Source organism: Canis lupus, chromosome 11 (genome assembly GCF_048164855.1).
Source record: "Canis lupus baileyi chromosome 11, mCanLup2.hap1, whole genome shotgun sequence".
Lineage (NCBI taxonomy): Eukaryota > Metazoa > Chordata > Mammalia > Carnivora > Canidae > Canis > Canis lupus.
In genome coordinates this window covers 27,264,409-27,276,907 of record NC_132848.1, presented here as the reverse complement: position 1 = coordinate 27,276,907, position 12,499 = coordinate 27,264,409, and the positions used below count along the sequence as shown (strand labels likewise).

The 12,499-nt window shown below is 37.2% G+C and overlaps 1 protein-coding gene across 4 annotated transcripts in view; it reads right to left on the bottom strand.

Moving 5' to 3' along the window:
- Nucleotides 1-12,499, bottom strand: part of MRTFA (myocardin related transcription factor A) — a 198,047-nt gene that overhangs the window by 114,442 nt on the left and 71,106 nt on the right. For 3 of the 4 annotated variants that reach the window (XM_072843822.1, XM_072843821.1, XM_072843823.1), the window contains one exon: nt 2,845-3,106. In XM_072843822.1, the coding sequence (XP_072699923.1) occupies nt 2,845-3,106 (262 nt within the window). Of the gene's footprint in view, nt 1-2,844; nt 3,107-8,522; nt 8,659-12,499 lie in introns of those variants that run through there. The other variant, XM_072843824.1, reaches the window with a different exon arrangement.

Sequence of the window (12,499 nt, the reverse complement as noted above, 5' to 3'; positions counted from 1 at the left end):
AGCATCAAACAGTCAAAAAATATTTCATAAAAATATACCACTAATAATGTCTACCCCCAAAAAAGATACCTAGGAATAAAACTAATAAAATATTTGCATGATCTTCAGAGAAAATATATAGAAAGTTGTAAAATGCTGTGGAAAGACATCAAAGAAGACCTATTTTACTGGAGAGGTAAAACCAACTAGTGGACAGATAAAACTAACTAGTACCCAATATGTAAAATGTGTGTTCTCCCCATTAACCTACAAATGATATATTTCAAATCAAAACCCCAAATACACAAAAAAGACATATACAGGAATTTCATAGCAGCATGATTCATAATAGCCCCAAACTAAAACAACCTGAATACCTACCAAAAGTAAAACAAATTCCAGTATATTCATAAAATGGACTAATTATATAGCAATGAAAATAAACAACAGCTACACACAATTCAACACAAATGAATTTTAAAACAAAACAAACCAAGAACAGATTACATACAGCATAATTCCTTTTACCTAAAGTTTAGAAACCAGCAAAACTAACTCATGGTGTTAGAAATCAGGATGGTAGTTTCCTTTGAGCAAAAAAGAGGAAGTACTCCATTGGCAAGAAGCACATAAGGTAGTTATGGGATGCTGGGAATATTTCCTCACAAAGTAGTAATTACACACAGGTGTATTCAGTCTGTGAGAATTCAACAACCAGGACACTTAAAATTTGTGTGTTATTCTAGATTAATGTTACACTTCAATAAAATGAAAGTGTGTTAGTGTCTGCAATTTCCTTGGAAATACATCTAAAAGATACGATGGATTGATAGAGGGATGGATAGATATGTTACAAAGCAAGTAAAAGAAAACGTCAATGGTAGCATTTAAGAGGTGAACATAAAGGTATTCATTGTAAAACTCTTATTTTATCATATGTTTGAAATTTTTCATAATAAAATGTTGGAGAAAAAAAAACAATGTTTTTTGGTTTTGTTTTGTTTTTTTTATTAACTCCACAAGCTGATTCTAAAATTATGGAAAATTAAAAAGGACAAGTTCAGCTAAAACAACTCTGGAAACAGAAAAGGCAAGGAGAGACTATCCTAACAGGTTAACAAGAATGATTATTAAACAACAATAACTAAGATGATGTAGCATGACACAAAGATGAACAGAGACCAGTGAAACAGAACAGAGGGCATGAAAACTAATTCATGCACACTGTGAAACAGATAAGGCTGACACTAAAGATCAGTACAGAAAAGTAGGACTATTTGATAAGTATTGAATTACAGATTAGATGAGATGAATTTACAGAATACCTTTAATAACTCTTAGGAAAATAAATATTGAACAATAAACACAAGCTCCAGAAGAATACATATAATCCTCTCCAATAAATATATACATAATATAAAAATGAGAAATAAGATTTTAAATTGATTAAGAATATATTCGTATGTTAAAAAAAAATACAGAAATACTTGGCAATGAAATATCAAATTCAGGGCAGTAGTTACCCCAGGGACAGATGAAGTTCCATGGAGAACAGTACATAAGTCAGATGGCATGTGAGTACATAAGTATTTGCTATATTATTATTTACACCTTTGTTGAAATCTTAAGTTTGAAATTGAAATCTTAAGTTTTTATAACAAATTATAATTTTTTAAAAGATGTTATTTATTTGACAGTAGAGAAAGCAAAAGTAGGCAGAGTGGCAGGCAGAGGGAGAAGCAGGCTCCCCACCAAGCAGAGAACCCAACACAGGGCTTGATCCAAGGACCCTGGGATAATGACCTGAGCCAAAGGCAGAGGCTTAACCAACTGAGTCACCCAGGTTCCTTATAACTTTTTATTTAACAAAAGTTGAAGCAAGAGTGTATGGTTTGTAATTGGAACAAAAGAGCAATAACTGGGGATATCCAGGTGGCGAAGTTGGTTAAGCATCCAACTCTTGGTTTCAGCTCAAGTCATGATCTCAGGTTAGTGGGATCAAGCCCCACACAGGGCTCTGCACGCTCAGCACAGTCTGCCTGAGATTCTCTCTCTCCCTCTCCCCCACCTTCCCTCCATGCTCTCTCTCTCTCAAAATAAATAAATCAATCTTTAAAAATAAAATAAAAAGCAAAAACTAGTGGTGCCTTTGTGGCTCAGTCCATTAAGCATCTGACTTGATTTCAGCTCAGGTCATGATCTCAGGGTCATGAGGTAGAGCCCTGCATCATGAGGTTCTGTGTTCAGTGAGAAGAGTGCTTGAGATTCTCTCACTCCCCTTGCTCATGCATATGCATATGCACATGCACGCGTGCACGCGCTCTCTTTCTCTCTCTAAAATAAATAAGAAAAATCTTTTTTAAAAAATTTAAAAAGCAAAGAGTAGGAATGGGGGAATGATAAGAGAAGCAGTTAACAAAAACACAAAGAGATCAGATCTAGCAAGCCTTGTAAAAAAACATGGCTTTTGTTTTTATCCTATAGTGGTCACTGAACAGTATGAAGCTAGGGAAGTCTAAAAGATTACTCTGACAAGGTATAGGATAGATTTCCTAATGACAAAGGCTTATTTATTTTTTAATCCGTAATCTTAGCACAGTTTATGATAGTGATGCTCAATAAATATTTACTGAATTAATGAATTTATGGAAGGGGTTGGGAGGGAAAAGCAGAGAAACAGAAAGGTGAATCAGAAAGCAGTTTTATTAACCCAGGCAGGAAATGTTGGGTTTATAATGATCACCTAAACTTAACTATTTCTCAATTAAAAACTTTTAAGAGACAGGAAATAAAGCAATAATCTATAACATAAACATGAAGACCTTGGTCCAATTTAGGCAATATAATAATTCCATATGTACTCACCATTCTTCCGCTCACTAAGTGGAGGCAAATTGGGATTCCTGCCAGGGTGGAGGCCTAGGGTCAGCTCGGGCTGCAAGGAGAGCTCCTGCAGTTCATTGGCAACAGCTTCGCTCTGAGGGCTGGGGGCCGCAGACAGGGACACCAACACTGGTTCATCATCATTTTCGCCAGCCCCTCCTCCGTCCAGCCCATTCACAGCAATGACGGAAGGGGGCAGGCACACTACACTGGAGAAATCCACTTTGGCTTTCGTGATGGCAACCTGGAAATGGAAGGGTAGACAAGGGTTTAGATGTAACTGTGAAGAGACAAACTATTCCACTGAACACATGCTGAATACTATTCTAAATTATGTGACTGGCAAGCTACCATTAATCTTAAGCATTTTCTCTAAAGTAAGCCAGCATCGTTTTTAAGTTAATGGTTTACTGGGATGCCTGAGTGGCACAGTTGGTTAAGGGTCCAACAATTGATTTCAGCTCAGGTCATGAGATCAAGGTCCGGGATGGGCTCCACACTCAGCAGGGAGCCTGCTTGAGATTCTCTCTCCCTCTCCCTCAGCCCCTCCTGCTTATGCTGTCTCTCCCTAAAACAAATAAAATATTTTTAAAATTAAGTAATTAATATTTACTATGCTCACAGTGTGCGTGTGATTTCAAGTCTAATACTGTCCTCAACTACATCACTCAGGAGGACAACATACAATTGAAATAAAAGCAGCACACATAACATATAATGGAATAAAAAGAAATAGTGGCTAAGGAGAAATAGTTACAGAATAAATGTGATCTTCCAAATATCAAGGGGAACTACCTTGAGAAAAAAAACACTTTAATGAGTATCCAAAAAGTACTAAACTATTATATTATACCAACATTATCTGGGGGAGAAAATTTAAGAGAACAATTCCCATAGTGCCTGGCTGGCCCAGTTAGTAGAGCCTGTGACTGTTGATCTTCAGGTTGTGAGTTCAAGTCTCACGATGAGTATACAGATTACATGAAGAAGAAAAAACCCCAATTCCCAAGCCATTAGATTTCATTAAAAAAAAAAATAGAGAAAGATATACATTTGATGATAGATATTTGCAAAATATTTTAACATATGAATATTTAATCATAATACCCAGAAATGGGATACTAAAAATAAAACACCTGACAACATAAGAACAAGATGATAACAAAGAACAAAAATGATAAAGAATACATTTTAACATGAAAATATATTTTTTAAAATGTTTATTTATTTATTCATGAAAGACACAGAGAGAGAGACAGAGATATAGGCAGAGGGAGAGGCAGGCTCCCTGCGGGGAGCCTGATGCAGGACTCGACCCCAGGGCCCCAGGATCATGCCCTGAGCCAAAGGCAGATGCTCAACCACTGAGGCACCCAGCCATCCCTAAACCACCTATTCTTTAAAATGTTCTTTAATTTAGGTTTCACTAATTCAGAACAACCTTCCTCCTATTACTTTAAATTAGATTGTTGTTGTTGTTGTTATTATTATTATTATTATTATTATTGCAGAGATTCAGAGATTTGATATTTATGCATGTTACTACTCAAGGGACAATAAAGATCCATCACAGAATACCAAGCTTTTTCTAATGAAGCTTGAATTTAAACTGCATGAGTCTGTAATTCTGGCATGCACTTAACAGCATAACCAGTCCTTCCAGAAAATATTTTCAAAAATTAAAGTATGGAAAATGGCCCCCATAAGAAAGTCAACCCAGGTCTACTACTAGGCATAAAGGGAAAAACTAAGTTTAAAAAACTATTTTCTTAAAACATATACATTTTTAATAGATTAAAGAAAGGAGTGTCATATTCTGTAGTGACACAGTTATGACTGTGCCTGTCAATATCTGGAATGAAAGAAAAATAATGTGAAAAACTGCTTTCTTGAGTGTTCCATTCAGAATTTTAGTAGCTTAGGAACTGATAAGTCCCATATTTATGGGCTCATTAAGGGCTTGGAGATCACTTAAAACTTTTATATATATACTTTACTACATATTTTTATTGGGTAAATTACATGCTATGATAGTATCTATTAATGTTTTCAATGATTACTGATTTCAATGATTAATGATTTCCAGAGTTTCAGGATAGATTATTAAACTATATTAGAACACGTGACACTTGGGTGGCTCAGCAGTTGGGCGCCTGCCTTCGACCCAGGGCATGATCCTGGAGTCCTGGGATCGAGTCCCATATTGGGCTCCCTGCGTGGAGCCTGCCTCTCTCTCTGCCTGTGTCTCTGCCTCTCTCTCTCTCTCTCTCTCTCTCTCTCGTTGTGTCTTTCATGAATAAATAAATAAAATATCTTTAAAAAAATTTTTAATAACTGTATTAGAACAATGGGAATCCCTGGGTGGCTCAGTGGTTTAGCACCTGCCTTCGGCCCAGGGCGTGATCCTGGAGTCTCTGAATCAAGTCCCGCATCGGGCTCCCTACATGGAGCCTGCTTCTCCCTCTACCTGTGTCTCTGCCTCTCTCTCTCTCTCTCATGAATAAATAAATAAGATCTTAAAAAAAAAAAAAAAAAACTCTTACATAAAATCATGGGCCAGGGGATGGGGAGGGTTAGACGAAACAAGAGCGACAGAATGTTGGTAACTGTTGAAGCTGGGTATTGGGTACATGGAGATTCATTATACTATTATTCTCTCTACATGTGTGTATACTGGATAACATTCTTACAATGCTTTCTAAAAAATAAGATTATTCCATAGAACAAAGTGAAGACTTGGTAAGATATAAAGCAAGGCGTACTCAATCTTGACCTTAGAAAATAAGCCAAACAAAAGTCAAAATCAAACACTGACAAAAGACTATTTAGCACAAAAAATATATATTGGGAATATTTCTTTCTCTATCAAACATACTACTTTTCTACTTATTTTTAAACAGCCCACAGAAGAAAGTCCTAGCAAACTGTGACAATATAGAGACAAGATCCAAAAACATGGAGGTAGAGTTATCACCATGGATTAAAATGTCTCCTCTACCAATTCCTAAGCGCTATCAAAGTTTTATTTACTGTATAACCTGCATGAAAAAGAAAATCTGAAAGTATATTTATCTCAGATTATATGTATATTATTTAGAAAAATGTAAAAATTGTATCTCATACAAAATACTTTCTGAAATGTCTCAAAGGAAAAATAATTAAAATAAGCAAAAGAAAATAATCTATGTCACGTTTTAGTGTTGTAAATTTATAACTCCACTCAGTTGGAGATTAAACTTTCTTTTTCATCATAAGATCACCAACTCCAATTTCTTGGCTGCTGATTCGCATATGATCAGTAGCAGCCAGAACAAAAACAACATGGGGGCAGGGTCATCTCCCACAACCCATCTGTTTCACTCTCTAGTTGGCTTGATTCCATCTCATCTTTTCTTCACCCCACCCCCCTTTTGGGCTGCATGCCTTCTGCTGGTGCAGAGTGGCATATGTAACTAGAAGCAACAGCACAAAATGCGTTAGAAAAATGGAAGCACTCAGGCAGACAGCTGATAACTCTAAAAAAAGTATATACTAGCAGGATTTTTTATTATGACCCATGACAGAGTTCATTTCACAAAAACAAATGATATGGTTCTCCTGAAAAAAACCTTTTCTCTATAAAAATTTTTAATCAATTAATGAACTTTTAGATGGGCAGGTTCTTATTTTATCTTCAATAGTAGATAAACCAGAATCTTACTCTTACTGTCTAAGCAGATATATATACACAAAATCCGATACTAATGAATTCAAGACAAATATTTTCTGAGAGTATGAACTAGGCACTGCCCTGGGTCCTACATGAAGTGAGGAAGACATCAAGTCTTGCCCTTATGTCTGTCACTATCAACCCCATCATCTTCAGATGTCTTAAAAACTACTCAGATGTCTAGGGACAGCATATAAAAGGCCTTTCTGTTCCCTCTTCATCATAGAAATAATCTAAAACCAAGGAATTCAAGAAACAGAAAAATATAACATCTACCTAAAACTAGTGGAAGGCACATGGAAGAGTGGTGTGGCTGAAACTTCTCTGGCACTTGTCCCATTGATAGGTAAGGTCTATTTTCCCTCCAATTAATCCAAGCTGGCCTGACTGCCTTCACCAACAGAGTACAGTGAAAGTGACTCTATGCCAATTCCAGGTATAGACTTTTAAGAAACTGGTAGCTTTTACCTTAGTCTCTTGGAGCCCTGTGTCCTAAAATACAGAAGTCTAACTACTGTACTGGAGAGATCATAAAAAGAAGTCTAGGGGCACCCACCTGGCTCAGTCAGTAAAACATGCAAGTCTTGATCTTAGGAACAAGAGTTTGAGCCCCATATGTTGGGTGTAGATAATACTTAAAAATAACAATTTTTAAAAAAATTTTTTCTAATCTTAAAAAAAAGAAAGAAAGAGGGCAGCCCCGGTGGCGCAGCAGTTTAGCGCCGCCTGCAGCCCGGGGTGTGATCCTGGAGACCAGGGATCGAGTCCCACATCGGGCTTCCTGCATGGAGTCTGCTTCTCCCTCTGCCTGTGTCTCTGCCTCTCTCTCGCTCTCTCTGAATGAATAAATAAATCTTTAAAAAAAAAAAGTTTAAGAAAGAAAGAAAAGAAAAGAAAAGAAAAGAAAAGAAAAGAAAAGAAAAGAAAAGAAAAAAAGAAAGAAAAGAAAAGAAAAGAAAAGAAAAGAAAAGAAAAGAAAAGAAAAGAAAAGAAAAGAAAGAAGAAAGAAAGAAAAGTCGTCATCTAAAGACTATCCTGAAAGGAATAGCGATCCAGTTGAGACTAGCCTTCTGGACATACGCACCAAAGCGTCAAGCATGTACAATCTTGGTCCCTCCAGACAAGCCCACTCATTTGCTGAATGCTACCATGTGGACCCAAGTTAATACCACGTAGAGCAGAACAATCTCCAAGCTAAGCCCTGCCCAAATTCCTTACCCAAAAAACTGAGATATAATAAATGACATCAACACTGGAAACTGAGATAGTATGTATGCTATGCCTTCAAATCCTGAAAAGAACTTTTGAACTTTTATTGTCAAATGAGAATTGGTTATATAGCCTATCAATCACTGTGTAAAGACATTCCAAGCAACAGAAGTTTTATCTCCCAAGTAATTTTTTTTTTTTTTCAGGAAGCTCCATGAAGCTATGGCCTTTGCTTACTTCAGGTTTTCAACTCCACCTGATCATTCAACAGGGACTCTGTCATCCAAGTTTTCCCTTTTCTCCCAACAAAATGGATAATGTTAATAATTTAACACTGCCTCTTCAATTAAAACAGTACAACAAGGCTCTTCAAAGTAGTTGCTTCCCTTCTCACCATTTTTCTCAAGCACCTTCTGCTCTAACCATATGCACCTGTTATGCCGCTCTCTACATGTGACCACCTAAAACTGCCTCTCCTTCCCCAACCTACTCCCATCTTCCTATTATCCATTCCCTTCTTTTTAAAAAAATATTTTATTTATTTGACAGAGATAAAGAACACAAACAGAGGGAGGAGTAGGCTCCCCACCAAGCAGGGAGCCTGATGTGGGGACACTGGGATCATGATCTGGGCCTAAAGAGACACTGAACCGACGACAGAGCCACCCAGGCACCCTATCCATCCCCTTCTTCAGATCAGCTTCCATAAGATCCCAGGCTTGCTACTACTACTACTGCTTACTTTTACTATTATTATAATGGATTGATCCTCCACTAGATGCCAAGTTTTTCGAGCAAAGGAATTTGGTTCCATTGTCTTTTTAACTCAAGTACTCACAGCAACCACATCACATATACAATCAAAGTCAGCACTGATACTGAAAAAAAGAGGGATAAAAGTTCTGTTACAGATAGGTATTTATACTTAAATAGAAATATACAGAAGATTAGAAAAGGCTTCCTGAGAGGTAATATTAATATTTGAGAATAGCCATAAAAAATGAATAGGATTGACAAGTTTCACTTAATTTTCATTTATTCTTTCAACAAATATCTACTCTGAGTACCTATTACATGCCAGGTATTATTCTGAGTTGTAGAGATACTACAATGAATAAAACAAAGTTCTTGCCCTCAGGAAGCTTATGTTATCTCAGGAGACAAAACAGCATGAACAGGAACATGGATGTGAGAACATGTGGATTTATGTTCTAAAAGGGCAGTCCAGTTTGGTAGATCATATGGTTCAATTGCGACTTATATGAGTTGTCACCCGGACCAGCAAGCTTGAGTTTAGCTCTCGGAAGTAAAGAATGAGATCAGTAAACCTGCTTTAGAGAATTAATCTGGCATTATTAACCTGCTTTACAGAAATACTGGTTTGAAAAAAAGGAACACGAGACTGGGAAAAAAGTTCTGAAGCCACTTCATTAGGCAAAGTATAACGTGTTGAGATCCTGAATTTGGGTAGTCCTCGTAGAAGGGAAATGCCACACAACACAGAACTGTATCTAACACAGAGCAGGAACTCAGATCTTTGTTGAATTAATGTGGGACGAACGAGACAATTTATATGTAGCAGGATATGTTTGCATTTGATTGCAGAGGGTGAAGGAAACAGAAATGTCAAATATGATTTCATAGTTTTGAGCCAGAGTGACTGCTAACAGGGAAGAAGGGAGAAGGAATTTTATCTGAGGGGATGATGAATTTGATTTTGGATGTTGGGTGCAGAAGCCAAACCCAAATAAAGATATCTCCCAGATTTTAAAACTTTGCATTATGATACCTACTTTTATGAAAAACCTAAATTAATACCTGTTTTTGCTGACCAAAAGAAATCTGAAGAGGATTTTTGCTCTTAGGGAAAAGGCAAAAACCGAAAATAGCACTCAGCGTTTGTTTTACAGCCAGCCCATACTCAAGCAGCAACAGCAGCCCCACAAAGCTCCTTCACTGGGACTACACTGGGCATCTCAGCATCCAGCCACGAGAACTTCAAACTGTGTCTGTGCACTTCTGTACTTTATCTCAATTTAGTTTGTGCATCCTTGGCAAAATGTGTCCTAAGGTACCAGAAAAGCCTAAGCAAGGTTATTTTTTGGGTTTGGGAATGCTAAAACATTTTCTTATATAAATTAATTGCTTCTTCATTATATGCCATTTTAGCTTACAAAAAGTTTCATAGGAACACTCTACTTCCAGAGATCGGGGGAATCCTGTAATGGAACATATTTGAGGTTCTATTAGGTATGTGAGAAGGAAAACATGGAAATGAAGGTAGAACGAGAGAAACAGAAAAGAATACAAGAATAGGAAGAGAACAAAAGAAAAAAAAAGGAAGGGAGAGTAACAGAAAGAGGCAGAGGTACAAATATAAGGGAAGGATAAACTGCTATCACATCTGACACCCTTGGTAACTCAGGAATTCCTAGTCTCAGATTGCCTACTTTGGGTCTTAGACCATCCCTCTGACTACTAAAATATCGTATACAGCTGAGTATCTAATTATGTGTCAGTACTTTCTACTCATACTATTTTAGAAGAAGCTCAATAAAGTTGTAACTTTATAATGCTGAGGGACAACCAGCTGTCCCCAAACTTAAAGATACAAGTAGGCTCAAGGGCTTATATGAAGGGACATGAACTTACCAGCTGAAGCAGCAGAAATAAATAAAAACAGAAGACAAATAGAATACATATTTTATCCCCAGGCTCAACCCACTCCCTTTCTCTCTTTCTCTCTCTCTCTTAAAGATTTTATTTATTTATTTGAGAAAGAAAGAGAACAAGAGAGAGATCATGAGCTGGGGGAGGGGCAGAAGGAACAAGCAGACTCCCCCACTGAGCCGCAGGGCTCGATCCCAGGACCCTGAGATCATGATCAGATCCTCAACTGACAGAACCACCCAGACACCACCAACTCTTTTTCTGTTGATGACCTTTACACCATTCTTGACAAGCCCCTGCCAGATATCTGTAGCTAGAAAATGATCTAATGATGCTAGGTACACATGGGAACATCTTCCCTCAACTGAGTAGCCCAAATGGCCTTTCAGTCTTAAGTCACCTAAGACGACTTTCTGGGATGGACTGGACTTCAATGAATTCACTCAATAAATATATATTGTTCTAGGCACTGGGAGTGCAACAGACAGAAAACATCCCTGCTTTCATGGAGCTAACATTATAGTGGGAGAGACATAAAAATAAAAGTAAATAAATATACAACAGAATAATTTCAAATAACTATTATATATATAGGGGGCAGGGTAGATAATTTTTATGAAATGGTCAAGAAAGGTCTCATTGAGGGGGTGATATCTGAGGTGAGACTTATTGAATAATAGCCAACACTACACTTCATGTGTATATATTCAATCTTTACAACACAAAGGTATTTACTTGTATTACCCAATTCTTTACAGTTGAAGAAATGAAGGCACTGATAAGTCACATAGCTTCAAAGTAGGCAACTAGGTTTCAGAACTGTGCCCTTAACCACTACACAATCTGGCACTCCTGGAATTTGATAAGAAGCAGCTAGCTAAGCAGAGGAAACAGCATGTAAAAGTTCAAAGCCAGGAGGTAAGAATGAACTTGGCATCTTCAAGGAAAGACCAGAATGGCCAGAGAGCAAAGTGGGAGGGGAGAACTATATTCTTCAAAAAACTGGATGACATTGGAGGCTTAAGTAATAAAGTGATAGGATATGAACTATGTGTTTAAAAGATCACTTTGGTAACTGTAGAAAACCTTAGCCTGGGGGTACCTGGGTATACAGTAGGTTAAGTGTCCAACTCTTGGTTTCAGCTCAGGTCATGATCTCAGGGTCCTGAAATCAAGCCCCACATCTGGCTCCACACTCAGCTTGGAGTCTGCTTGGGATTCTCTCTCTCTCTCTCTTTGTCCCTCCCCTGCCACAGGCACACATGCACATACACTGTCTCTCAAATAAATAAATATATTTAAAGAGGGGGGAGAAAATCTTAGCCTGCTGCCTTACTTTGAGTTTGATATGTAATTTACCATGCTGCTGGGCCCTCTAGTAATTATTGCAATAATGTTGTTTTGGGAAAAAGTTATGACATGCGATCTGTATCTTAATATATCATATTACTGAGTTTGGTGATATGATCTTGATATGATCTTGATATGATATGATCTGAATAAAAATTAAATTGTCATCCTGTCCTATTATCTTAAAGGGTCTTATGGGAAGTTATTATGAAAAGTATAAAGAGTTTAATTACAAGGTACTATTTTATTGGAAACATTTAACAGAAATTTGAGAATCTGCCTTCATGCCTAACCCAAATTCCCCTTCACCACAAAAAGGCTGCTTGAAATTGAAAGCACTATTTTGACAAGGTGACTTGTTACATTCCTTGAACTATATTCATGCCCACAAATACTACAGGTTTCTTTACAATTCCTAATCCTACCTCTATGGTGTTCAAATGCACTCCAATCTTTAAATGTAGAATCATATTAGAGATTCCTTCTCTAGGGGAAGGAATGATGGATGTTTAGAAGTCTACATGGTTATATATAAAAGACCAGAATACCGCAATCACCTCCAACATCATATAATTCATGAGACAGGCCAGGAATTTTTTTTTTCAAGTTAGGAATTCTTTGGTCACTTCCACTCTCACAACAAAAACATACTCCAATAAGCCAGGAAAACCTAAAACATTGCCAGACCATAATACAGAA